The 25,536-nt window shown below is 36.6% G+C and overlaps 2 protein-coding genes and 1 pseudogene across 3 annotated transcripts in view; 2 read left to right on the top strand and 1 right to left on the bottom strand.

The window, feature by feature from the left end:
* Window positions 1-25,536, top strand: part of LOC125926342 (olfactory receptor 13C9) — a 229,643-nt gene that overhangs the window by 199,338 nt on the left and 4,769 nt on the right. Inside the window, exons 1-2 of one of the 2 annotated variants that reach the window (XM_049635693.1) lie at window positions 16,144-16,358; window positions 24,906-25,064. The gene's annotated coding sequence lies outside the window, so the exon portion shown is untranslated. Of the gene's footprint in view, window positions 1-16,143; window positions 16,359-24,905; window positions 25,065-25,536 lie in introns of those variants that run through there. The other variant, XM_049635685.1, reaches the window with a different exon arrangement.
* LOC125926327 (olfactory receptor 13F1-like) lies at window positions 2,088-3,068 on the top strand (annotated as a pseudogene).
* On the bottom strand, window positions 8,803-9,672 carry LOC125926404 (olfactory receptor 13C3-like). The gene has a single exon (XM_049635830.1). The coding sequence runs from the start codon at window positions 9,655-9,657 to the stop codon at window positions 8,803-8,805; it is 855 nt and encodes a 284-aa protein (XP_049491787.1). The 5' UTR covers window positions 9,658-9,672.

The following is a 25,536-nucleotide window of genomic DNA, read 5'->3' as shown; positions in this document are numbered from 1 at the left end:
GGAAATAATCAGTCAGGTGTTTCCTATTCACCTATGGATTGGAGGTTGAAATTTTAATAGATTATGAAGAAGTACTAAGTTTTTTATCTGAGCCAGTGTGAACCAGCACTGGGTTAGCATAGGCAGGTATAGCTCTGAAAGAAAAGCAGGGAGATGATGAAATCATAAACGTTTTGTGATGTTCTGAAATATTAGAGAGGCCATGGAATTGGGTGGTGGAAAAAGAATTTTAAAATAAATTAATCTAGGAGTTGTCATCTTCCTGTATAGATTACGAAAAAAAACCCCAAACAAACTGATTTCAAAGAGGCCAAGTGATTTGCCTGATTATGCACACCAGTAAGTAGCATGGTTGGATTTAGAGTCCAATTCTTACACTCAGAGGACAGTGGTCTAAAACCCTACAGAAGATGATTGGGGAATACCTCAACCTCTCCTAAGAGTACAAATGGTCATTGCCTTCCCCACCTCACTCTATGTCAAATATTTAAAGCTAAGAGCTCATCGTCTTTGTTTCTTAAATGAACTAGTTTCTTTAATGTTACAGATAAGGGTGCAGATCTAAATGAGCAGTTGAGAAATCTTAGGCTTTTATGTTGGCACAGAGACCAATAGCGAAAATGTTCTTATTTGAATATGTACCAAACATTGCCCATGTTCAAGGGAGTGGTGTGTTATTAAAAATCTTGAATGTAAGTTATTCTTTGCTAGTATTATGGGGAACAAGATCTGGAGAAGCTCAGTTGTACCAGGGGTGGGAGCCAATGGGATGTGCACATATGGCTATTGTTCAGTGTAATATACTTGAGTAATGTGGGTATACATAAAGAATGAAGCTGTACTTGAGACAGTGGCCTACAGTTTTGATGACTGGATAAATATTCATGAAAAACAAGATTAGAGTTGGTGAGAAAGGTAACAGCATGTAGATGAACTGTTGGTTATAGACGTAAAAATATAAAATGGCATGATAAGTATGAGAAATTACAAGCTGGTTGTTGTTTCAGACCAGAGTCTGGAGCTGGAGTGTTGGAAGATGAGGTTGGAGAAGTAGGCAATGATGAGGATGTGAGGCTTGAGTGTGTGTGATTGATTGCATTTGAACTCTACTTATAGGACAGTGGTTTTTAAACATGTTCCCATATGCGACTAATTGTGAGATACATCACAAGTAATTAGAATTGCATTATAAAATCCTGAACTTTGAAAATCAGTTTGTTTCTAAGAAAGTGTGGGCTCAGGGTGATTCCATATTCAAAAATGCCTTCTTGGAAATGGAAATCAGGTAGTGCGATAGTGATTGGACACAGGTTTATCTTCTATTTATAGTGTACCGCATATCCATGTGTTACAACACATAATTAGCAGGTTTATGAAATGCAACTAAATCCTTTCTCCCTGTAACGTTTTACAAATTTTTTTTCTTTCCCAGCAAACCTCCTGTGGTCCTTAACTCAATTAGGTATAACGCATTTTTTCTAAAGTTTGTTTATTCATTTTGAGAGAGAGAGAATGTGAGCAGATGAGAGATGAGAGAGTGAGGGAATGAGAGAGAATAACAAGCAGTCTCCGCACTGCCAGTGTGGAGCCTGACATGGGGCTTGAACTGAACCTGTGCGGGGCTTGACCATGGGATCATGACCTGAGCCAAATCCAGGTTTGATGCTCAACCACTGAGCCACCCATGTGCCCCAGGTCTAATGCCTTTTTTGATTAAACTAAGTGTCACAATGTCTCACTGACCAGTGTTCCTAACACAGAGCTCAGATTCTTACCCTCTGTGTTCTCATGGTACCCGAGGGTGTATTTATATGATGTTAATTGTATTTATTTCTTTACTTGACTGCGTGATATTTTATTCTGAGCTGCCCAAGAGTAGCTTTTTAGGTAATTCAAAGAGATCTTCAGTGACTTGTAGTATAATCAACAAATGAATGAATGAGTGAATAATTAGCATGGTATTGCCAGAATAATGATCCTTGTAAAGTACCCCTAACTAATCCCCTTGAAAGATGGTAGAATTTAATTTTCATATATGTACAATGTATATTTTTATTCACTACTACAGATAAACAAAGAGGCATAAAATGGTCAAGGCAAACTTGACAGTCATTTCCAATTTTATTTTCCTGGGGTTTACTCCTTACCCCAAAGTTGAGGTCGTCATATTTGTGCTGTGCTTGCTGATGTACCTGATCACCCTGCTGGGTAATATCATTCTGATCTCCATCACCATCCTGGATTCCCACCTACACAAACCCATGTACTTCTTCCTCAGCAACCTCTCCTTTTTAGACATCTGGTACACCTCTTCTGCTCTCACTCCAATGCTGACAAACTTTGTTTCAGGGAAAAACACCATCTCATTCTCAGGATGTGCCACTCAGATGTACTTTTCTCTTGCCATGGGCTCCACTGAGTGTGTGCTCCTGTCCACGATGGCGTATGACCGGTATGTGGCCATCTGCAACCCTCTGAGATACCCCATCATCATGAACAAGAGGGCTTGTGTGCAGATTGCCGCTGGCTCCTGGATGACAGGCTGCCTCACCGCCCTGGTGGAAACAGTATCTGTGCTGCAGCTGTCTCTCTGTGGAAGTAGCATCATCAATCACTTCACTTGTGAAATTCTGGCTGTCTTGAAACTAGTTTGTGTGGATACTCCCAGGGTGCAGTTAATCATGCTGGTGATCAGCATACTCTTCTTCCTATGCCGATGCTCCTCATTTGTGTCTCTTACACATTAATTCTCTCCAACATCCTGAGAATCAGCTCAGTGGATGGTGGAAGCAAAGCCTTTTCAACATGCGCAGCCCACCTGACTGTGGTGGTTTTGTTCTATGGGACAGCTCTCTCCATGTACCTGAAGCCCTCCGCTGTAGATTCACAGGAAATAGACAAATTTATGGCTTTGGTATATGCTGGATTAACCCCCGTGTTGAATCCTATCATTTATAGTTTACGGAACAAAGAGGTAAAAGCAGCTGTGAAAAAATTGCTGATTAGGAACCCTCTGTGTGCTTTTTTAATCCCCCATAGAAAATCATAACATTAATCTAAGGGGTGTATTGATGTGGTCAATACACACCAGAAAACTGGGATAATAGGGGAAGACACTCATTTTAAAGATTTCCTAAGTTCCCTCCTTGACTGACTGCTGAAACTCTAAGGTAATATAGACATATCTTACATAAGCATATCTGAAATCTTACATAAATAGACTTTTGATGACAAACTTCAATTTTATTTTGGGTTATAGAGTATAAGTATAGCTTTAAACATTAAGCTAGTGTATTGTTAGTATTCAAAATTATGTGCATGTAATATACAAATGTAATAACTATAGTAGACTTTTTAGATAATTTATTATTAACCTTTATTTTAGGCTGAATTGTGTCCCTGCAAAACTTATGTTGAAGCTCTAACCCACCAGTACTTCAGAATGTATTTACATTTGGAGATAAGGCCTTTAAAGTGTGATTAAGTTAAAATGAGGCTATCAGTGTGGGCCCTCATACAATTGGACTTATGTCATTATAAGAAAAAATTTAAGAAATTTAGACACACATGGGTACTCGAGGTTTTCTCACACGCAGGGGAAAAGACCTAGCAAGAAAATGGCTATCTGCAAGCCAGGGAGAGGCTTCAGAAGAAATCAAATCTGCCAACACTTTAATCTTGGTCTATCCTCCAGAACTATGAGAAAGTCAATTTCTGTTGTTCAGGCAATCCAATCTGCTATTTTGTTATGGTAGTATTAGGAAACCAGTACAACCTCTTTTCAGCATTGCTAAATTTAATGGGAGTAATTGCATATTCTACAAAGTATAACTGTGTTTTACATGTGTGGAAATATTTGTGGATGCAGATAGATGTGTGTGATGTGAATGTCTATGTACAAATGGAGAAGGCCTGCACAAATATATACTGATGGGGTAGAGGGATGCTAGTCTGCAAAAATATCAGAGAGTTTAGCAGTTTGTTGTTGGTCTTCGAGTGCTGACATTAATTTCGTAAAATCAAAGAAGCTGCAGGATGTTTCAGTGCAACTACAAGCACCCTTCCCTTTTTTATTGTGCTTTCCCCTGACACCTAGATGCTTAGATCCAAGGGTATAAATGAAGCTATAAGCATTTAGAAACAAAATACATGATATATTTATATTATAAAATATACAGTATCCCAAACCCACTAAAATGGTGAGAAATGCTGAAATATATGACATATCTTATTGTATAAGCCATAATATACAAAGAACTTAAAAATGTACACTCGTCAGTATTTGTAACATTTGTATGTCCTTTCTGGACTAGATGACTAAATGTGAAGTCAGTGTGCAAAACTTATTTGCTCTTTATCATGAAGTTGTCACAAGAGTCAATAAAATTGTGATGGCTTGGATCCAGAAAGCAATGGTATGGAGAAGATAGGATGAATATGGGAATTACCAGGTTGTAGGGCTGGATTTGATTTCTCAGATATGAATAAACAGTCATCAAAGATGATTGGTCCATTGGTGTAAGTAAAGAACTCTGATGCAGTCGTTGATTGGATGACACGAGTAGCGTAAGGATGATGACTTCACAAAGATAGGGATGGGATGTAATTCGGTTGACTGGTTGGCTGTGCATTGATGGTTAGACTTACAGGAGAAGACAGATTTGTGAAATCTAGGCAAAAAATTAGGTCTAAAGCTATATATATGTTGCGAAATCTTTTGCAAAGAGATGTAAATTGAGTACTAGGTGTGGATGATGTTTTCTAGGGTAATTTAGGGCAATTATCTATACAATTTTGGTTATGTTTTCCTGTTATTGGTCAGAACTGTGGTAAAGGTGAAAGAATAGTACACATGGGATCTAGAGTAAATTATCCAAAGTATACAGAAATGCTGATTCAAAGGGGCACATACACCCCAGTGTTTATAGCAGCACTATCAACAATAGCTAAATTATTGAAAGAGCCCAAATATCCATTGACTGATGAATGGGTAAAAAGAAAATGGTATGTATATACAATGGAATATTACTTGGTGATCAGAAAGAATGATATCTTGACATTTGTGAAATGGATGCAACTGGTGTGTATTATGCTAAGCAAAGTAAGTCAGGCAGAGAAATACAAATATCATATGATTACACTCATACGTGTAATTTAAGAAACAAAACAGATAATGGGGCCCAGGGTGGCTTGGTCGGTTGGGCGTCCGACTTCTCCTCGGGTCATGATATTGTGGTTTGTGAGTTCAAGCCCTGTGTCAGGCTCTGTGTTGACAGCTCAGAGCCTGGAGCCTGCTTCAGATTCTGTGTCTCCTCCTCTCTCTGCCCCTTCCATGCTCTTGCTCTGTCTCACTCTGTCTCTCGATGAATAAACGTTAAAAAAAAAAAAAAAAGAAACAAAAGAGATGAACATAAAGGAAGGGAAGCAAAAATAAGATAAAAACAGAGAGGTAGGCAAACCATGAGAGACTCTTAAATACAGAGAACAAACTGAGGGTTGCTGGGAGGGAGGTGGGGCGGATGGGCTAAATGGGTGATGGACATTAAGGCGGACACTTCTTGGGATGAGTGTTACATATGACTGTTATGTGTAAATGATAAATCACTAAATTCTACCCCTGAAGCCAATACTACACTATATGTTAAATAACCTGAATTTAAATTAAATAAAAAGAATTACAATTTTTTGGGATGTCTATATAAGCTTAGTGATCTTAGGCAATTTCTTTTTTTTTAATGTTTATTTATTTATTTTGAGAGAGATAGTGTGTGAACACGCACATAACCAGGGGGATGGTAGAGAGAGAGGGAGAAAAAGAGAATCCCAAGCAGGCTTCATGCTGACTATCCCCTGCAATGCAATGCATGGCTCTATCCCATGAACCATGAGATCATGACCTGAGCTGAAATCAAGAGTAGGACTTTTAACCAACTGAGCCACCCAGGCACCCCAATCTTAAGCAATTTCTTAAACATCCTAATCCAATTTCTTTGTCTATAAAATGGGAAGTTTATTTAATCTATCAATATATTTATAATAATTATTTAAAATTATTTACAAGTTAGCAAATATGCTAATTCCAAAAGACCACCTGTGAATTAGCTAGGATGATAGGTGTATCATTTTGACAGAGTCAGATTTTGATCTTTTTTTTTTTTTTTTCTTGCTAGACTCTAGTTTCAGTTAGTTTGAATTTACCTGTGATTTCAGGGTGCCTGTGTGGCTCAGTCAGTTAAGCATCCCACTTCGGCTTAGGTCATGATCTCTGGTTTGTGAGTTCGAGCCCGTGTTAGGTTCTATGCTGACAGCTCAGAGCCTGGAGCCTGCTTTAGATTCTGTGTCTCCCTTTCACTCTGTCCCTCCCCTACTGACAGTCTCTCTCCCTCTCTCTTTTTCTGTCTCTCTCCCTCAGATAAATAAAAATTAAAAAATATTTGAATCTACCTATGATTTCAATGTATTGAGAAACATCTATGAGTGTGTTACAAGTCTAGCCTATCACTCTGGTAGTGTTTAGGGATATAAGCATAAAATACCCCAAGTTATCTCTTTCTCTCTCTGTCTTTCCCTCTTTCTCTGACAGTCTGAGCTGAGTCATTCCATATATGGGTGTCCTTTTGATTCTACTGGGTTCTGACTACCTGAACTGGGCCTCCCTTTCATGTTGACCTTTTACTTATTCCATCAGGCCCCAAACATCCTGCTGGGCAGAACAAGCAGGGATTCCTTTCTGAACTCTGTTGGGTTGTTGAAACCTTTGCTGGGTGGCCCTTGAGCAGAGCCACTGTCCTCATCCAGCTCAGGCTGTGGGACTGTACCAGGCAACTCACCTGTATTACATACAAATAGATGTTAGGTAATCACATAAAAAATAAAAGTACAATTATTATTTGCTAGCAATTTCAAGGGGATTTCTTTGAAAGGAAATATTTAAAATAAGATTATTGCTTTTGATAGAGTGAAATTCTCAGTATTCCTTAAGAAGTGTTTATACAATTGACAGATATTTTTTTCAGCAGTTGCTCATTACAGAATAAGTATACACTGATAGGATTTTTGCCTTACCTAGACCAAATGACTTCTTTTTTAATGTTTATTTATTTTTGAGAGAGAGAGAGAGAGACAGAGTGTGAGCAGGGGAGGGGCAGAGAGAGAGGGAGACACAGAATCCGAAGCAGGCTCCAGGCTCCGAGCTGTCAGCACAGAGCCCAGCGCAGGGCTTGAACCCAGGAGCTGTGAGATCATGACCTGAGCCGAAGTTGGACACCCAACCAACTGAGCCACCCAGGCACCCCACAAATGACCTCTTGAGTATATTTATCTTTCTTTTATCTTCCATTACATTTCTGTACATTTAATATTAGCTGATATTTTATCCATAACTTTTTGATGTGTTATTTAGTCAATGAAATAATACATAAATTCAAGTTCTCTTATATCCCTGTATTAAATCAAGTACTTAGACTATATTTTACTATTATTTCAAAATGTTAAATAAGTAATTAGTTACTGCCTACTGTTTAACTTTATTTGACATTAGACTTCATACAGAGAACAGTGAGTTCTGCCATTGGGTGGATTTCAGAAATGAACAAATGATTATAGTATAAAAGGAAAATAGCCATAACAGATAAAGTTCAGGACAGCATAAAGGAGGGAATAAGTAAGCGGGCAAACTTTGGAAGGATTTGTAGAAGATCTCACACTTGAATTGTGCTTAATAAGATTGCTAGGCTGTTACCATAGAAAGAGAAATGTGAGGATGGAGATGCAGTGGCATATGCTGTTGTCTTTAGGTGTAAAGAACATGATATAATTGGAGAAGTAATAGTGAATGTAGCACAGCATGTGCAAACATGGGAGAAACATGAGGAGGGAAAGAAGGGGAAATATGTACCTGAAAAATTAGGTTGGAGTCAGGTCAAGTCCTTGGGTAAAATAAAAAGCAGTAACAAACAAACAGACAAACAAACACAAAAATTCAAGTAGTTCTCTCAAAAGGGAACTGAAAAATACATATTTTACTTGTTCAGCAGACATACATACAGATGGTCCATACATTAAAATGGTTTGACATAGGATATTTCAACTTCATGATGATGTGAAAGTGATATGCATTCAGTAGAAACCACACTTTAAAATTTAAATTGTGGTCTTTTCCTGGGCTAGTAACATGTGGTATGATATTCTTGTTGCGCTAGGCAGTGGCAGTGGCCCCAGCTTCCAGTCTGAGCCACATGATCACAAGAATAAACAACTGATACACTCAACTGTTTCATACCCATACAACCATTCTGTTTTTCAATTTCAGTACAGTGCTCAATACGTTATAGGAAATATTCAACACTCTATTGCAAATAGGCTTTGTATGAGATGGTTTTGACCAACTATAGGCTAATGTAAGCATTTGCACATTTTCAAGGTAAGCTATGATGTTCAGTAGATTAGGTGTATTAAAGGCATTTTTGACTAATGATATTTTCAAATTTTGATGGGTTTATCAGGACATAACTCCATCAGTTGAAGAGAATCTGTACTGGATTTTCCTGGAAACATTTAATTACATCTTTTTTCTTATTCCTTAAATTTTACTCTTAGTACTTATACTAGTTGTGTCTACATTTTTGTAACAGTCATTTTCATAAAAAGGGAAAGCTAGATAATTATCTTGAAATTTCTTTCCAACTCTTAAATTCTGTGATCCTACATACAATCTTTATTTCTTTTGCTATGTTTTAAATAAAAGCCTTTTCCTCAAATATATGAGTTTATTTGGTGCATGAACTCGAAGATGTAAGTTTTTCATCCTTTTCTCCAGAACCAGTGTCTACTCATCAATTTTCTCAAAGCTCCAAGCACCTCTGTGTTCCTCAGGCTATAGATGATAGGATTGAGCATGGGAGTGACTACTCCATAGAACAGAGCAATCAATTTGTCAATAGCAGAGTCTTTGGACTTTGGCTTCATATATATGAAGAGGATTGTCCCATAAAACATGGTCACTACTGTTAAGTGGGCTGAACAGGTAGAAAAAGCTTTTTTTCTTCCTCCTGCTGAATTCATTTTTAGTACAGTAGATAGGATGAAAATGTAGGAGATGCAAATTAACAATAATGGAATATACAAAAATATTACATTGCCCAACATTATAGCAATCTCATTCAAGGAAATATCTGCACAAGCCAGCTTGACAAAAGCCATTATTTCACAAACAAAGTGGTTAATGACATTTTTTCCACAAAAGGGCAACCGTATTGCAAGTATAGTTTTTATCAGTGAATTGAGAAAGCCCATTCCCCAGGAGAGGGCTGCCATCTGAATACAAAGTGCCTTGCTCATGATGATGGGGTATCTCAGAGGGTTACAGATGGCCACGTAACGGTCATATGCCATCACCGCTAAGAGCACGCATTCTGTGCATGCCATAGTGTAGGAGACAGACATCTGAACAACACATCTAAGGAAGGAGATGGTTTTTTTCTGTGATAGGAAGTGAATCAACACTGAGGGGGTAAAGGAGGACGTGTAACAAATGTCTAGGAGGGAAAGATTACCAAGGAAGAAGTACATGGGCGTATGGAGGCGGGAATCCAGGAGAATTAGTATGATCAAGGTGCTGTTCCCCAGCAGTATCACCAGGTACATCATCAAGCACATGACGAAAAGGAGTTTTTCCACTTTGGGGTACTCTGAAAGTCCCTGCAGAATGAACTCAATCTCTGTCCAGTTCGTCCTGTCTATTTTATGTTTTTATACCTGGAGTAATCCAGAAGAGAAAACTGCATGTGAGCATAACGCGTCAGTGCATATTACCATGTGCAGTGAGAGATCACTGGGGGAGGGGCACCAAGTGTGTCCACACTAGCTGGAGTGGTGCTAAGAGCTCTGAGTTTAGCGTTTTGAATTTCTCTTCTGGTACATTTAGGAAGGGATTGAAGACATTGATAGCTTATTAAAAATATAGGCTCTTGTATTCCATTTCCTGAGATAGTGATACACAGTTCTGAGGCAGGGAAGAACTATTTGCATCTGAACAAACATCTATTATTTCCTGTTCTTTGGACCCACAGACTCCACTTTGAATATCATCATTTTGGAAAGCTTATGCTTAATCTGTTAAAAATAACTATGTATTTGATTTTATTTCATGGAAGTCATTAACAATATTATTAGTTCAGGGTTTTATAACTTACTAATATATTCACACATATTACTCATTTTATCATCACTATAATTCTCTGAGGCGAGTGAAATTCACAGAGGTAAAATGTATATAAAAACACAGTGAGTGATCCACTCTTCCAGTCTGCATTTTCTGACTTTATATCACCTGCCCTTTTATTTATTTTTAGTCTATTCAGTGTTTAGAGAGATTGCTAATGGAGGAATGGCAGAGAGAGAGGGAGTTGGAGGTTGCACACCGGGCCCTATGCTGACAGCAGAGAACCAGATGCGGGGCATGAACCCAGGAATGAGGAAATCATGACTTGAGCCAAAGTCGGATGCTTAAGAGCCTGAGCCACATAAGCACCTGCTCTTTTGACCAACATGCTATTGCCCTCTCCAAATTATGTGAATTGTCTAAGGACTGGGAATCAGACATCTTTTAAATAATGTTCTCCTGATGATTCTAAAGTTCAATGTGGAAAAAATCCACCTGTCTAGTGGAGTGCCTCCAAATTTTAGTATACAGACTAATCACATGAGGGAAATTTGTGAAGCGTTCTAAAATTTCTTTTAATGTTTATTTATTTTTGAGAGAGAGAGAGACAGAACACAAGCAGGGGAGGGGCATAGAGAGAGGGAGACACAGAATCTGAAGCAGGCTCCAGGCTGAGCTGTCAGCACAGAGCCGGACGCGGGGCTCAAACCCACAAGCCATGAGATCATGACCTGAGCTGAAGTTGGACACTTAACTGACTGAGCCACCCAGGCACCCCTCTAAAGGATTCTAAATTAGTAGGTCTGAATTGATTCTAATTGATTCTAACTGATTCAAATCTAATTGATTTGTTAACATGTTCTCAGATGCTGCTGCTGTTGCTGTCTGCAGAACTCACATGAATAGCAAGGCCTTTTAGACCATTTCTCCCCAATGCTATTGCAGAAAATGCCACTACTGCTTCCCTTGTATGTAGGACTGTAATCGAATAGTAGACAATGCAAAACTGAACATTCTGTGACACTTGGAGTTGAGACATATGTGTGAGTGTATTGCACTCAGTTTTGTATTCTTTAGATTTTAGATATACAAGCAGTCAAACTACATACAGAAGAGCCTGTTGTTTGTTTCTGTCCATATTAAAATCCTTTCTCTTCCATTTGTTGAATTTGCGATTAGGGCCAATAGTTTCCAAAAAAGGAATTTGAGATCAGCTCAAGCATCTGAGTTGTGCATCATAGAGCATGGAGCAAATAACTTTAATTTGAAAAAATTTGAAGAGTAGATGTTAGTAGCTGACAGTAAATAAATCAAAGAACATAATTTTGAAAACACCTTTTCATTCTCAAGGTTTTCTACCTAACTAAAAAACACCCTGAGGGGGAAAAAAAAGACTGATCCTATAGATGAGTTTCTAGTTAGTGTTTTTTTTTTTTTAATGTTTATTTATTTATTTTGAGTGAGAGAGAGGGAGAGACAGGGAATGAGAGAGGGAGATAGAGAATTCAAGGCACCATCTGCGCTGTTAGTGCAGAGCATGAGCTGGGGCTCCATCTCATGACCTGTGAGATGACCTGAGCGGAAATCAAGAGTCGGAGGCTCAACCAGCTGAGCCACCTAGATTCCCCCCGCCCCCACCCAGTTAATGTTTTTAATCAAGGCTGTGTGAGGCACCTGAATGTCTCAGTTGGTTAAGCTTCCTACTCTTGGATTCCTCTCTGGTCATTATTTCACAGTTCATGGGATGGAGCCCTGTGTCAGGCTCTGTGCTGACAGCCAAGAGCCTGCTAAGGATTCTCTCTCTCCTTTCTCTCTCCCCTTCCCCACTCTCTCACTCTCTCAAAATAAATGAACATTAAAAAAAATTAAGCAAGGCTGTGTTTATGGTTTAGGCTTTGGCATTTCCCTCTGTGATAGTCATTTGACAATAGGTTATGCTGCTTTCTATGATGACTGCAGTTTACAATGGAGAAACATATTCATCAGCATAATATGATGTTTTTACGTCTTTTGGCTATGGAAAGGAGGGTTCTATTCCAATTCAAGCTGACTAGGCTTTGCAGGCATACATTACAAAGAGAGTAGGAAGGGTTGGGTAAGACAGGATATATTTTTATTTGGTATTAGGATAGGAATGTGATTGACTGTAAATGTATATATCACCCTAATCTGAATCTGAAAATAAAATTTTGATAGAGACTTTGAAGGAGCATCAGTTGTCTGGGATGTATTGTTTCAGGGGTGTTGTGAATTCTGTCAAACATACCTTTTATTTTCTAGGAACATCTCCTAAAAGTTGATTCCGTTTGGAAATTACTTGTAGCAAATAATGATGGTATACATCTGGTATCCTGACAGTTCAGAAATAATTGCTGTAAAAAAATTTTCCCTTACAACATAAGAGAAACCACCAATGTGCTTTAACACTTTCAAATGGTTAGGGTGGGGGGAAGGATAACGGACAGTATAGAGGAAATTACTTTCATTACTCTTGTAATGCTAGTGTGACTTTTAGAAAGCAGTCGACAAACACTCTTGTTTAATAGCAATGTGACAAATCTTTTCTTCATTTTAGCTTACTTCACTAAAATAGTTTCCTGGGAACAAGGGAAAGAAAACTTTTAAGACTCTTGATAGTTTCTAAAAAATGACTTTCCATGCAAAATGTATATTAGATTATTCCATGTTTATTAATCTTTGCCATTACTGGATATTATCTTTTGAAACAGTTTTTCATTCTTAGCTCATGGCAGGGGAATTATTAAAGAATCATGGCACACTAATTTGATGGGGCATTATGCACTTATTAATATGACGTTTGTGACAACTTTGTATTAAAACAAAAATGATATTTAAATTATGTGAAAATGTTTAAGTTGGAAACAGAAACAAAACTACAGCATTTTTCTTTTTTTTTTTTTTTTTTGCAAAACTAAAACTTAAACTAAGGTAGCCTAGACAGAATAGAAAGACTGGAAAGGAAAACCCAAAACATTAATGGTTACCTTAGAGACCTTTCTCATATTCTTCTGAATTACCCCAGTTTTTAAAATAGATAAAGATAAAGAAGGCATATTATTAAAAAAGAGAAAAACACTAAAGAAAGTGTCCAGTTATTTTAGGAAGACTAACTCAGAATAAAGAATGCTAAAATAATTTAAGTAGTACAATTATTGCCTCAAGTGCCTAGAAACTACACATTGAGGCTGAGCTGTACTGGTGTGTCCTATCAGATTATTAGAAGGAACCCACTGTTACTGGTAGACAGAGAGCATTTATAATCCCTACTCTCAAAAGCTTCCAAAGAAGAGTGTTTTGTGTTTTTAGGAGCTACACCAAGATAAGGGACTTGAGTTCTTGACTTAATCATGTGTTATCAAAGGAGAATGCAGGCTGTTAATGCCTAGCACAGAATTATTGTTTAGAAGATGACATTCCTATTTGAAAAGGATCTGAACTGGCCTGGATCCTAGCCAACCTCTAATCCCCTTCTCCCAACTCCTGGTGTTTTATAAGAATTAACCACTCTGTGGTTCAATGCCCTTGGACTTCATCTGGGCACTATTTTAGTGTTGTAAGAGACCTAAGGAAAGTCTGTGACTTTTTATCCAAGCCAGAAGTCAAGCCCTCTAACTTTCTAGAAGGAAACTTTTTAACTTTCTATAATTTTTTCATTTTGTTTTATTGACTTAGCTACTTGAAGACCTAATAGTTAAAGTACTAAGATTTTTCAATGTAAAACACATACTATTTGTACTCTAAATCATTAGAGGAAACAGTCCTATCATCCTCTCCAGGTCTTCTAAAGATATCAATTAAGACAACTGTTACTGTACAAAAATGAATGGACCTGCTAACTCTCAATATAGATTTTATAAACTCTAATATTCAACTAATATGCCACATGAAAGATATTTTAGCTTACAAAGAGAAGAGAAAGTTGCCTGTGATGTCCTAGTATGAGGCCCTTCATATAATTTTTATCATTTAATCTTCAAAATAAGCCAAATGTTATTATGGATTTTACCAATGAGGAAATTAGTTTGAAATTTCAAGGGTTAAGTACCATGATCACTGTCTTCTTTTAAAGTTCTTATTTAAATTCTAGTGAGTTAACATATAGTGTAATACTAGTTTTGGCTGTGCAATTTAGGGATTCAATACTTCCATACAACACCCTGTTTTCAATATCTTATAGTTGTTAAATAACAGAAGTATGATTTAAATCCTTATCTTTATGATTCCCAAGCCCATTTTTAGCACTATAGTACATTTACTTATTGATAAAATTTCTTCTTATAAAACCACTGTTTAATATGACATACTTAACTTTCAAGCATCCAAATGATAAAAATACACATAAAATATATCGAAATCTTTGGAAAGCATTGAAGGCATTTATTGTCTTCCACTTATGAAGACACTATCCACAAAAATGAATTAAAATTAAAAAAATAGCCAAAGATCCTTTCTAATGGTCTAGTGTGGACAGTTAAGATTAGGGTGGTAGAATTGATTTGTTACATAAATGGGAAGTAAAAGAATTAATATTTCTTCTTTTGCCTTGGATCCCTATAGCCAAATTAACACCTATAATTACTTTAGCCCCCTGTTACACATGTTTTGTTTGTAATCCTGTTTTTACCATAAACACTTTTAATTACAAGTTTCCTCAAACCCTTACTGAGCATATTTATGTGTGATTAATATATAAATTATTGTGGGCTCTTTCTCGAGATAATTTTTATTTAAGATTTTAGTGAACTATATACTTGAATACAGTAGCTTTTCACCTATTATTTATAAGGGTCTGTTGTATTACAGGCAGCTTTCTCTTCTTAACTACCCTCTTTGTGCTATTTTGGGATTTTTAAAGAAATTTAAATAATATCCTGCTCTTGATGTTCTCCCACCAGCAATGATCACCTCAACAAAATAAATTCGTTATATTTATTGACAGGATGTTTTCCATTGGAAATGATATTAGTAAAACTTTTCTCTTTATCTTACCTCCTGACTATGTTTTAAAGTCATTCTCACCATTCCATTCTATTAAGTAATAGAAAACATTTCCAGGGATTTGAATTCCTTTTGCATTTTTCAGATGAAACCAGAAGATTCTCACTTTGAAAGATGTTTGTTCTCCTTCCCAAAAAGAAATGTGAGAAAGAATTGCTACAAGCAGGCAATTGGTCTGCACATGAATTTTCCCAAGAACGTGTCAAGGAAAGAAAACACATTAAAAATAAGGACCCATGATGCAACTCTGGTTTCCCAGTATTTGTGCTAAAGTTGATGCTTACTCGAGAGATTCAGTTTCACTTGGAAGTTAATTTAGCACTTATTTTTACAAACTTCTTCAATCCCTATGGTTGTGAATCAGAAACAGGATTCTCTAGAGATCAAAATCCCTGACTCCCGCACATTCTAAAGACCCAATTATCTTCACTTAAAGAGAATCTTCCCCATCCATACATTTCTTGGAGTATTCATTGAATATGACTGTATTTGATGGCTTCTACAGAAGCTGGGGTTGGAATCAGAATATGTCCAAAAGGTCTCTGAAGAGTTAACCTTTTACCAAAAAAAATTTTTTTTATTCCACAGATAATACCAGGTCAATCCTAAAATACTCCTAAATAGTCATTCCACCTCTTTAAAGTCTTTTTATCTTTCATATTTTTGTTAGTTCTAGACCATGCACTACACATTTTTTCTTTATACCAGTATAATCATAGTATATGTTTAATTAGTATTTGCCAATTTATAGCAATGTTTTTGTGATTTTTTTAGTCTTTATAATATTCCTTTTTAACATTTGAAGAGTCTTTAATCAAGTGGAATTAGTGTAATCTAGCCTATAATTTTAATAGTATTGGATAGTTTAATTTGTCTCAAATTCATGAGATTTTGGTATAATGACCATTGGTATCTATGTATCAGGCTAACTAATCTGCTTTTCCTTCTTCTGAAAAGCAAGTATCATCATGAACACAGCCACTCAGGGACACACTCCTAGAAGAGTGAATAATCCCCTCACTGTGTGCGCCAGACTTTGTTCAGATTGCTGTTTCCATGCCATCTGTTCCTGGATTGTTTTCCTGCCTTCTCTCCAGGAGCATTGCAGTACCCTCTGGGCTCTATCCTAGCCAAGCCTGCTGACCTTCAAAACTCTAGGCTTTAAGGCCCATTGGATGTAAGAACTCATGAAATTCGGCCCCTCTAGTTTTCCCAGCCAATGTCTTTGGGGAAACTTTCTCCTTATGTGTTTCCCTGTGTGCTTTTCTCTCTCTAGCCTTTCTCCATGAGGATGGCTCCCTCCCCTCTGCAACACCCTGGATCCTTTTCTCCCCCAAACCAGGTCTCTCTACTTGCTACCTTCTTTGAGGTGGCCTCTTCTCTCCTTTTAGTTGTGGAGATTGTTCTGGCAGTGTTTAGGTTGATTCTGGGTTATTTAGGATGATTTGATAGTTACCTAGTTGTGTTTGTGGGATGAGATGGGTCTAGTGTCCTCCTACTATACTGCCATCTTCCTGCCTGCTACCTTTTGTAGTAGTTTTCCATACTTTTCTATTTTGATGAGGGGGAATTATGAAGTCATCATAGTACATCATTTGATAGACTATTGTACAACCATTAAATAATATTTTTGAAGAATTTGTGTAAAAATAATAAATAATGTTATAAAAATAAAAATAATGTTAATACTTATGTTAACATTGTTACATGAAGAAAAAACAAAAACTAGTTTTTTTCATTGTTTGCAAAGCCAAAACCTAACTAGGAAAACTTATGTGTGATAGATGCTGGAAAGATCTATTTGAAAAATTAACCAGGGTACTTTTTCCTAATTGTTTTAGTTTCTCAAATAAATATGGATACATATGAAAAACAGAAAATGTAATTTTAAAAGAGAGGTAAAAATTGAGGTATGTGCCTTATTGTGTTAGAAAGTTTAATTGAGGGGCGCCTGGGTGGCGCAGTCGGTTAAGCGTCCGACTTCAGCCAGGTCACGATCTCACGGTCCGTGAGTTCGAGCCCCGCGTCAGGCTCTGGGCTGATGGCTCGGAGCCTGGAGCCTGTTTCCGATTCTGTGTCTCCCTCTCTCTCTGCCCCTCCCCCGTTCATGCTATGTCTCTCTCTGTCCCAAAAATAAATTAAAAAACGTTAAAAAAAAAAAATTAAAAAAAAAAAAAAAAAAGAAAGTTTAATTGACAGTAAAAAAGTAAAATCTCTATTTAAATAATTAAAGCAATTTCTTTAAGTCTGGAGATTACACATTGAGGCTGAGTTGCCCTGCATGCTCATTAGGACATTTTGTACCTTCTAGGTGATGACAGAAAAGCTAAGTATAGTTTTTTTAAACAATATTTTTGATGGGTGCCACTTTATTGAGCCATTAGGTTTTATAAAATTATGACCCATATCCTAGCTTTATTTATTTTTATTTATTGTTATTTTTAAATACAATTTATTGTCAAATTGGCTAACATACAGTGTGTAAAGTGTGCTCTTGGTTTTTGGGCTAGATTCCAATGGTTCATCATTACACACAACACCCAGTGCTCATCACAAGTGCTGTCTTCAATGCCCATCACCCATTTTCCCCTCTCCCCCACCCCCCATCAACCCTCAGTTAGTACTTTATATTTGAGGGTCTCTTATGGTTTGCCTCCCTCCCTCTCTGTAATTATTTTTCCCCCTTCCTTCCCCCATGGTCTTCTGTTAAGTATCTTAACATCCACATATGAGTGAAAACATATGATATCTGTCTTTCTCTGACTGACTTATTTCACTTAGCATAATACCTTCCAGTTCCATCTACATTGCTGCAAATGGCATGATTTCATTCTTTCTCATTGACAAGTAGTATTCCAGTGTATATATAAACCACATCTTCTTTATTCATTCATCAGTTGATGAACATTTAGGCTCATTCCATAATTTGGCTATTGTTAAAAGCACTGCTATAAACATTGGGGGGTACATGTGCCCCTATGAATCAGCACTTCTGTATCCTTTGCATAAATTCCTAGTAGGGCTATTGTCGGGTCATGGGGTGGTTCTATTTTTAATTTTTTGAGGAAACTCCACACTTTTCCAGAGCGGCTGCACCATTTTGCATTCCTACCAACAGTGCAAGAGGGTTCCTCTTTCTCCACATCCTCATCAGCATCTATTGTTTCCTGAGTTGTTATTTTTAGCCACTCTGACCCGTGTGAGGTGGTATCTCAGTGTGGTTTTGATTTGTATTTCCCTGATGATGAGTGATGTCGATCATCTTTTCATTAGTCTGTTGGCCATATGGATGTCTTCTTCGGAAAAGTGTGTCTATTCACATCTTCTGCCCATTTATTTTCTGGAGTATTTGTTTTATGGGTGTTGAGTTTGGTAAGTTCTTTATAGATTTTGGATACTAACCCTTTATCCAATATGTCATCTTTCCCCATTCTGTAGGTTTGCCTTTTAGTTTTGTTGATTACTTCCTTTGCAGTGCAGAAGCTTTTTATCTTGATGAGGTCCCAATAATTCATCTTTGCTTTTAGTTCCCTTGCCTTTGGAGATGTGTTGAGCAAGAAGTTGCTGCAGCTGAGGTCACAGAGGTTGTTGCCTGTTTTCTCCTCTAGGGTTTTGATGGTTTCCTGCTCACTTTTAGGTCTTTCATCCATCTTGTGTTTATTTTTGTGTATGGTGTAAGAAAGTGGTCTGGTTTCATTCTTCTGCATGTTCCTGTCCAGTTCTCCTAGCACCATTTACTAAAGAGACTTTTTTCCATTGGATACTCTTTCCTGCTTTGTCAAAGATTAGTTGGCCATACATTTGTGGATCCAATTCTGGGTTCTCTATTTTAGTCCACTGGTCTATGTGTCTGTTTTTGTGCCAATACCATACTGTCTTGATGGTTTTACAGCCTTGTAGTAGAGGCCACAGTCTGGGATTTGTGATGCCTCCTGCTTTGGTTTTATTTTTCAATAATACTTTGGCTCTTTGGGGTCTTGTGATTCCATACAATTTTTAGGATTGTTTGTTCTAGCTTTGAGAAGAATGCCAGTGCAATTTTGATTGGGATAGCATTGAATGTGTAGATAGCTTTGGGTAGTATTGACATTGTAACAATATTTGTTCTTCCAATCCATGAACATGGAATGTTTTTCATTTTTTTGTGTCTTCTTCAATTTCTTTCATAAGCTTTCTATAGTTTTCAGTGTATAGATTTTTTACCTCCTTGGTTAGATTTATTCCTAGGTATTTTATGGTTCTTTGTGCAATTGTAAATGGGATCAGTTTCTTGATTTCTCTTTCTGTTGATTCATTATCGGTGTATAGAAATGCAACTGATTTCTGTACATTGATTTTGTACCCTGTGACTTTGCTGAATTCATATATTGGTTCTAGCAGCTTTTTGGTGGAGTCTTTCAGGTTTTCCATGTAGAGTATCATCTTATCTGTGAAAAGTTAATGTTTAAATTCTTCTTTGCCAATTTTGATGCCTCTTATTTCATTTTGTTGTCTGATTGCTGATGCTAGGACTTCCAGCACAATGTTAAACAACAGTGGTGAGAGTGGACATCCCTGCTGTGTTCCTGATCTCAGAGGGAAAGCTCTCAGTTTTTCCCCATTGAGGATTATATTAGCTGTGGGCTTTTCATATATGGCTTTTATGATCTTTAGTTATGTTCCTTCTATCCCAAATTTTGAGGGTTTTTATTAAGAAAGGGTGCTGTATTTGTCAAATGCTTTTTCTGCATCTATTGACGGGATCATATGGTTCTTATCCTTTCTTTGTTGATGTTATGTATAGCATTGATTGATTTGGGAATATTAAACCAGCCCCACAGGCCAGGAATGAATCCCACTTGATCATGGTGAATAATTCTTTTTATATGCTGTTTTGTTCGATTTGCTAGTATCTTATTGAGAATTTTTGCATCCATGTTCATTAGGGATATTGGCCTGTAATTCTCTTTTTTTGTGGGGGTCTCTGCCTGGTTTGGGAATCAAGGTAATGCTGGCTTCATAGAATGAGTCTGGAAGTTTTCCTTCCGTTTATATTTTTTGGGACAGCTTGAGAAGGATAGGTATTAACTCTGCTTTAAAAGTCTGGTAGAATTCCCCCAGGAAGCCATCTGTTCCAGGACTCTTATTTGTTGGGAGATTTTTGATAACTGATTCAATTTCTTCACTAGTTATGGGTCTGTTCAAATTTTCTGTTTCTTCCCATTTGAGTTTTGGTAGTGTGTGTGTGTCTAGGAGTTTGTCCATTTCTTCCAGGTTGTCCCATTTGTTGGCAAATAATTTTTCGTAGTATTCTCTGATAATTGCTTGTATTTCTGAGTGATTGGTTATGATAAATCCATTTTCATTTGTGATTTTATCTATTTGGGTCCTCTCTCTTTTTCTTTTTCTTTTTTTTTTTTTTTTTTTAGAAGTCCAGCTAGGGGTTTTCCAATTTTTTTTTTTTTTTTTTTATTTTTTTTTTTTGTTTGGTTCTTTTTTTTTTTTTTTTTTTTTTTTTTTTTTTTTGAGAAGTCCAGCTAGGTGTTTACCAATTTTGTTTATTTTTTCAAAAAATAAGCTCTTAGTTTCGTTAATCTGTTTTAGTGTTTTGTTTTTTTGTTTTTTTTTTGGGGGGGGGATTCTGTATTGTTTATTTCTGCTCCGATCTTTATTATTTCTCTTCTTCTGCTGGCGTTGGGGTTTCTTTGTTGTTCTGAATCTAGTTCCTTTAGGTATGCTCTTAGATTTTGTATTTGGGATTTTTCTTGTTTCTTGAGGTAGGCCTGGATTTCAATGTATTTTCCTCTTAGGACTGCCTTTGCTGCCTCCCAAAGTGTTTGGACTCTTGTGTTTTCCTTTTCATTTGTTTCCATATATTTTTAAATTCCTTCTTTAATTTCCTGATTGACCCATTCATTGTTTAGTAGGATGTTCTTTAACTTCCATGCATTTGGAGGTTTTCCAAACTTTTTCCTGTGGTTGATTTCAAGTTTCATAGCATCGTGGTCTGAAAATGTGCATGGTATGATCTCAATTCTTTTGTATTTATTGAGGGCTGTTTTGTGACCCAGTATGTGGTCTATCTTGGGGTATGTTCCATGTGCACTCGAGAAGAATGCATATTCTGTTGCTTGAGGATAAAAAGTTCCGAATATATCTGTCAGATCTATCTGGTCCAGTGTATCATTCAGAGCCATTGTTTCTTTATTGGTTTTCTGTCTACATGATCTGTCCATTGTTGTCAGTGGAGTATTAAAGTCCCCTGCAATTATCACATTCTTACCAATAAAATTGCTTATGTTTGCAATTGTCTTATATATTTGAGTGCCCTCAAATCGGTGCATAGACATTTATTTATTTATTTATTTATTTATTTATTATGTATTTGTTTTTTAATTTACATCCAAGTTAGTTAGCATATAGTTCAACAATGATTTACCCATTTAGCCCATGCCCCTCCCACAGCCCCCCAGTAACCCTCTATTCTCTATATTTAAGAGTGTCTTATTTTTTGTCCCCCTCCTGTTTTTATATTATTTTTGCTTCCTTTTCCTTGTGTTCATCTGTTCTGTGTCTTAAAGTCGTCATATAAGTGAAGTCATATGATATTGGCCTTTCTGTCACTAACACTGCTTAGCATAATACCCTCTAGTTCCATCCATGTAGTTGCAAATGGCAAGGTTTCATTCTTTTTGATTGCCAAGTAATAAGAAACCACATCTTCTTTTAACATTCATCCAATGATGGACATTTGGGCTCTTTCCATTCTTTGGCTTTGTTGATAGTGCTGCTATAAACATTGGGGCACATGTGCCCCTTTGAAACAGCGTACCTGTATCCTTTGGATAAATACCTAGTAGTGCAATTTCTGGGTCATAGGGTAGTTCTATTTTTAATTTTTTGAGGAACCTCCATACTGTTTTCCAGAGTGGCTGGGTGCATAGACATTTATAATTGTTAGTTCTTCTTGGTGGATAGATCCCATAATTATCATATAATGCCCTTCTTCATCTTTTGTTATTGCCTTTAGCTTAAAGTATTGTTTGTCTAAGTATGTCTATTGTATGTCTAAGTATTGCTACTCTAGCTTTCTTTTGATTTCCAGTAGCATGATAGACAGTTTTCCATCCCCTCACTTTCATTCTGAATGTGTCCTCAGGTCTAAAATGGGTCTCTTGTAGACAACAAATAGATGGGTCTTGTTTTTTTTAATCCATTCTGTTACCCTATGTCTTTTGATTGGAGCATTTAGTCCATTTACATTCAGTGTTATTATTGAAAGTTGTGAATTTAGAGTCATTGTGTTATCTGTAGGTTTCATGCTTGTAGTAATGTCTCCGGTCCTTTGTGGTCTTTGCAACATTCCACTCACAGAGTCCCCCTTAGGATCTCTTATAGGGCTGGTTTAGTAGTGATGAACTCCTTCAGTTTTTGTTTGTCTGTGAAAACTTTTCTGTATCCTTCCTTGCTGGGTAAAGGATTCTTGGCTGCATATTTTTCCTATTCAGCACATTGAAAACTTCCTGATACTCCTTTCTGGCCTTCCAAGTTTCAGTAGAAAATTATGTTGCTACCCTTATGTGTCTACCCTTGTGGTTTAAGACCTGTTTATCCCTAGCTGCTTTCAGAATTCTCTCTTTATCTTTGTATTTTGCCAGTTTTACTATGATATGTCATGCAGAAGATCAATTGAGATTATGTCTGAAGGGAGTTCTCTGTGCCTCCTGGATTTCAATGTCTGTTTCCTTCCCCAGATTGGGGGAGTTCTCAGCTATGATTTGTTTCTCTCTCTTCTTTTTCTGGAACTCCTATGATACAGATATTATTACATTTCATTGAATCACTTAGTTCTTTAATTCTCCCTTGTGGTCCAAAATTTTTTTCTCTCTCTTTTTATTAGCTTCATCTTTTTCCATAATTTTATCTTCTATTTCACTTATTCACCCCTCTGCCTCTTCAATCCTCGCTCTCACTGACTGTAGTTTATTTTGTGCCTCATTTACAACATTTTTAAATTTCATCATGACTATTTTTTAGTTCCTTGATCTCTGGAGCAATAGATTCTCAGCTGTCTTCTGTGCTTTTTTCAAGCCCAGCAAATAATCTTATGACTATTATTCTAAATTATTGTTCAGTTATATTATTTATATCTGTTTTGATCAATTCTTTAGCTTTCATTTCTTCCTGGAATTTCTTTTGAGGAGAATTTTTCCATTTCATCATTTTGGCTAGTTCCCATGTCCTAGCTTTAATGAGATAGGTTAAAAAAATAGTAACTAACCCTTTTCTGTTACAAAATGTAAAAGAACAATTCTCTTTGCTTGAAACATTGTTCTGAGATGACTTACTTGGATACTTCAATTAAGTAATGTTGGATATGGGATTTTGAGGATCCATTATGATTTGAGGAGAAGAAAGGAAAAATAATGGGTCAAGAGCTCTGCTCTTAGGAAAGAAGCTTACTCACATGGTGGTAGACCAGGACCTAAGAAGATAAGTCCAGGAAGCAATTTCGTGTAGTCAGCTCAGTGAACTTTGGAAGCAATGATGTTGGGTACTGTTTTAATTCATTTCATGTTCAGTTCTGTGATTTCCCCCCCTGTCATTACACCTGTAGTCAAAGTCTGTTTTACCTGGGCTAGTGGTTTTGTGGTGAACAAATTGTATTCATTTTTTTGGTGAAGCCGTTCAAGGAAAGGAGAGCACTGTCCTCAGAAGTAGAAGATGGCTGAGAGTACCTGGAATTCTATACATATTTTCACCATTACCTCCTAATTGTTTAATTTAGATAGGTGGTGATTTTATGCCAATTAGCGTGGGGGATAGGTATATATATATATTTAGGCGAATTCTTTGGAGATGCTTACAGTACAGAGTGGGATTAAGTTATAAATTAGTTGGTAGACTTACAATAAGAAACCTGAATAGCTTGATGGCTTCCAGGTTTCATTGTATGCTTGCAGAATTTCTGCATTTCTTGTGAATTTCAAAATGCCATTCATATTCACATATGTATGAGTAAATTCTGATTTTCAGCTTCAGTAAGTTTTAGATTATTTTGTACAATAAACACTTTTTCTCTTCTCTCACTGATTTAATAAATGCGAATTAATACATACACAATTCTTTTAACAGTGCCTAGAAATTTATAAGTTTTTACTCTTACTGTTAATAACCAAGAGGTAATGTAGCTATACATTACCAAGAGGTCTTTCTACTATATTATCAGTAAGATATGGTAGGTTGAACAGCGGTATGAACAAGAACCCTGGGGTATATTTGGATTAAGCATTTCATCAGTATATGATAAAAAGAATGGGATAAGACACATCCTCAAGACTCTGGATTGGCTATTTGTAATACAGTATAAATGTAATATAATTAGGCCTTTAGGGGATTATTCTTGAAGTTTTCAAAAGTTTTGAATGTCTTTCTCCTGAAGCAATTTAAAGCTATGGCTTAGAAAAGTGTATAAGTCCCTTAGAGCAAGAAATATTTAAATTGCCTTCCTGAGCCTGGAGAAAATTCTTTAGATAATTTCCTGAGTCTTCATCTTAGGGCAGTGTTTTCACCTTGGCTTGAAGGGCAAATGAAATCTTCCATGGTCTCAAATATTTATTTTTATCTTACTTTTGAACTAGCACATCCAAAATACATTCCCTTTGTAATCAATCATATTTGGCTGTAATGTATAGAAGTTTTTACAACCATTTGAAATAGTACCTTTGCCATCAATGTTTTCCAGACCACAAGGCCTGTGACATTATGGTTCCTCAGTGGTGATACCTTCAGATATTCATCAACCTCATGGAAAATTTTGTACAATTGGCTGCAAATAGAAGATCAAGCAAAATAATCTGCTGTGCATTGCAACCTAGGAGGTGAATCAATCTTCCATTTAGAGGTAATTGCTGAAAACATACTAATAACACAAATCTAAGGGGATGTCTGTCGAATGAACTGAGTTGAAATAAGCCATGTGTTTGGGGGACAGACTATTTCTTACTATAAAGAGTCTTTACAGAATAGGAAGGAAAAAGTTCCAAGAGGATTTTCTTTGATATAATGGAAAAATGGAGACAAAATTAAAACACATGTTCAAATAACAATTTGAATATCCATAAAAAAGATGGATATTTAGATGTAGAATTTATCTTACTGGGAATAAAAATTCATTTAGCCAGAATATAGTTTCTGGGTTCATGGTTTTAGTAGTGCTTACCTGTCTAATGGTATCATTTCCCACTGGTCCAGTGAGGTACTATACAATAGGAAGCAGATTTGCATTCTTCATATAGAATATAAACTAAGCTTGTGTCACCGAAGTTCTGATTATGTAACAGTTTTCCATTTTTTCTCATAGCACCAATTTGATT

This window comes from Panthera uncia, chromosome D4, assembly GCF_023721935.1.
Source record: "Panthera uncia isolate 11264 chromosome D4, Puncia_PCG_1.0, whole genome shotgun sequence".
Taxonomy (NCBI): domain Eukaryota; kingdom Metazoa; phylum Chordata; class Mammalia; order Carnivora; family Felidae; genus Panthera; species Panthera uncia.
Note: the sequence above shows the minus strand (reverse complement) of the source record. Positions and strands in the feature narration are given on the sequence as shown.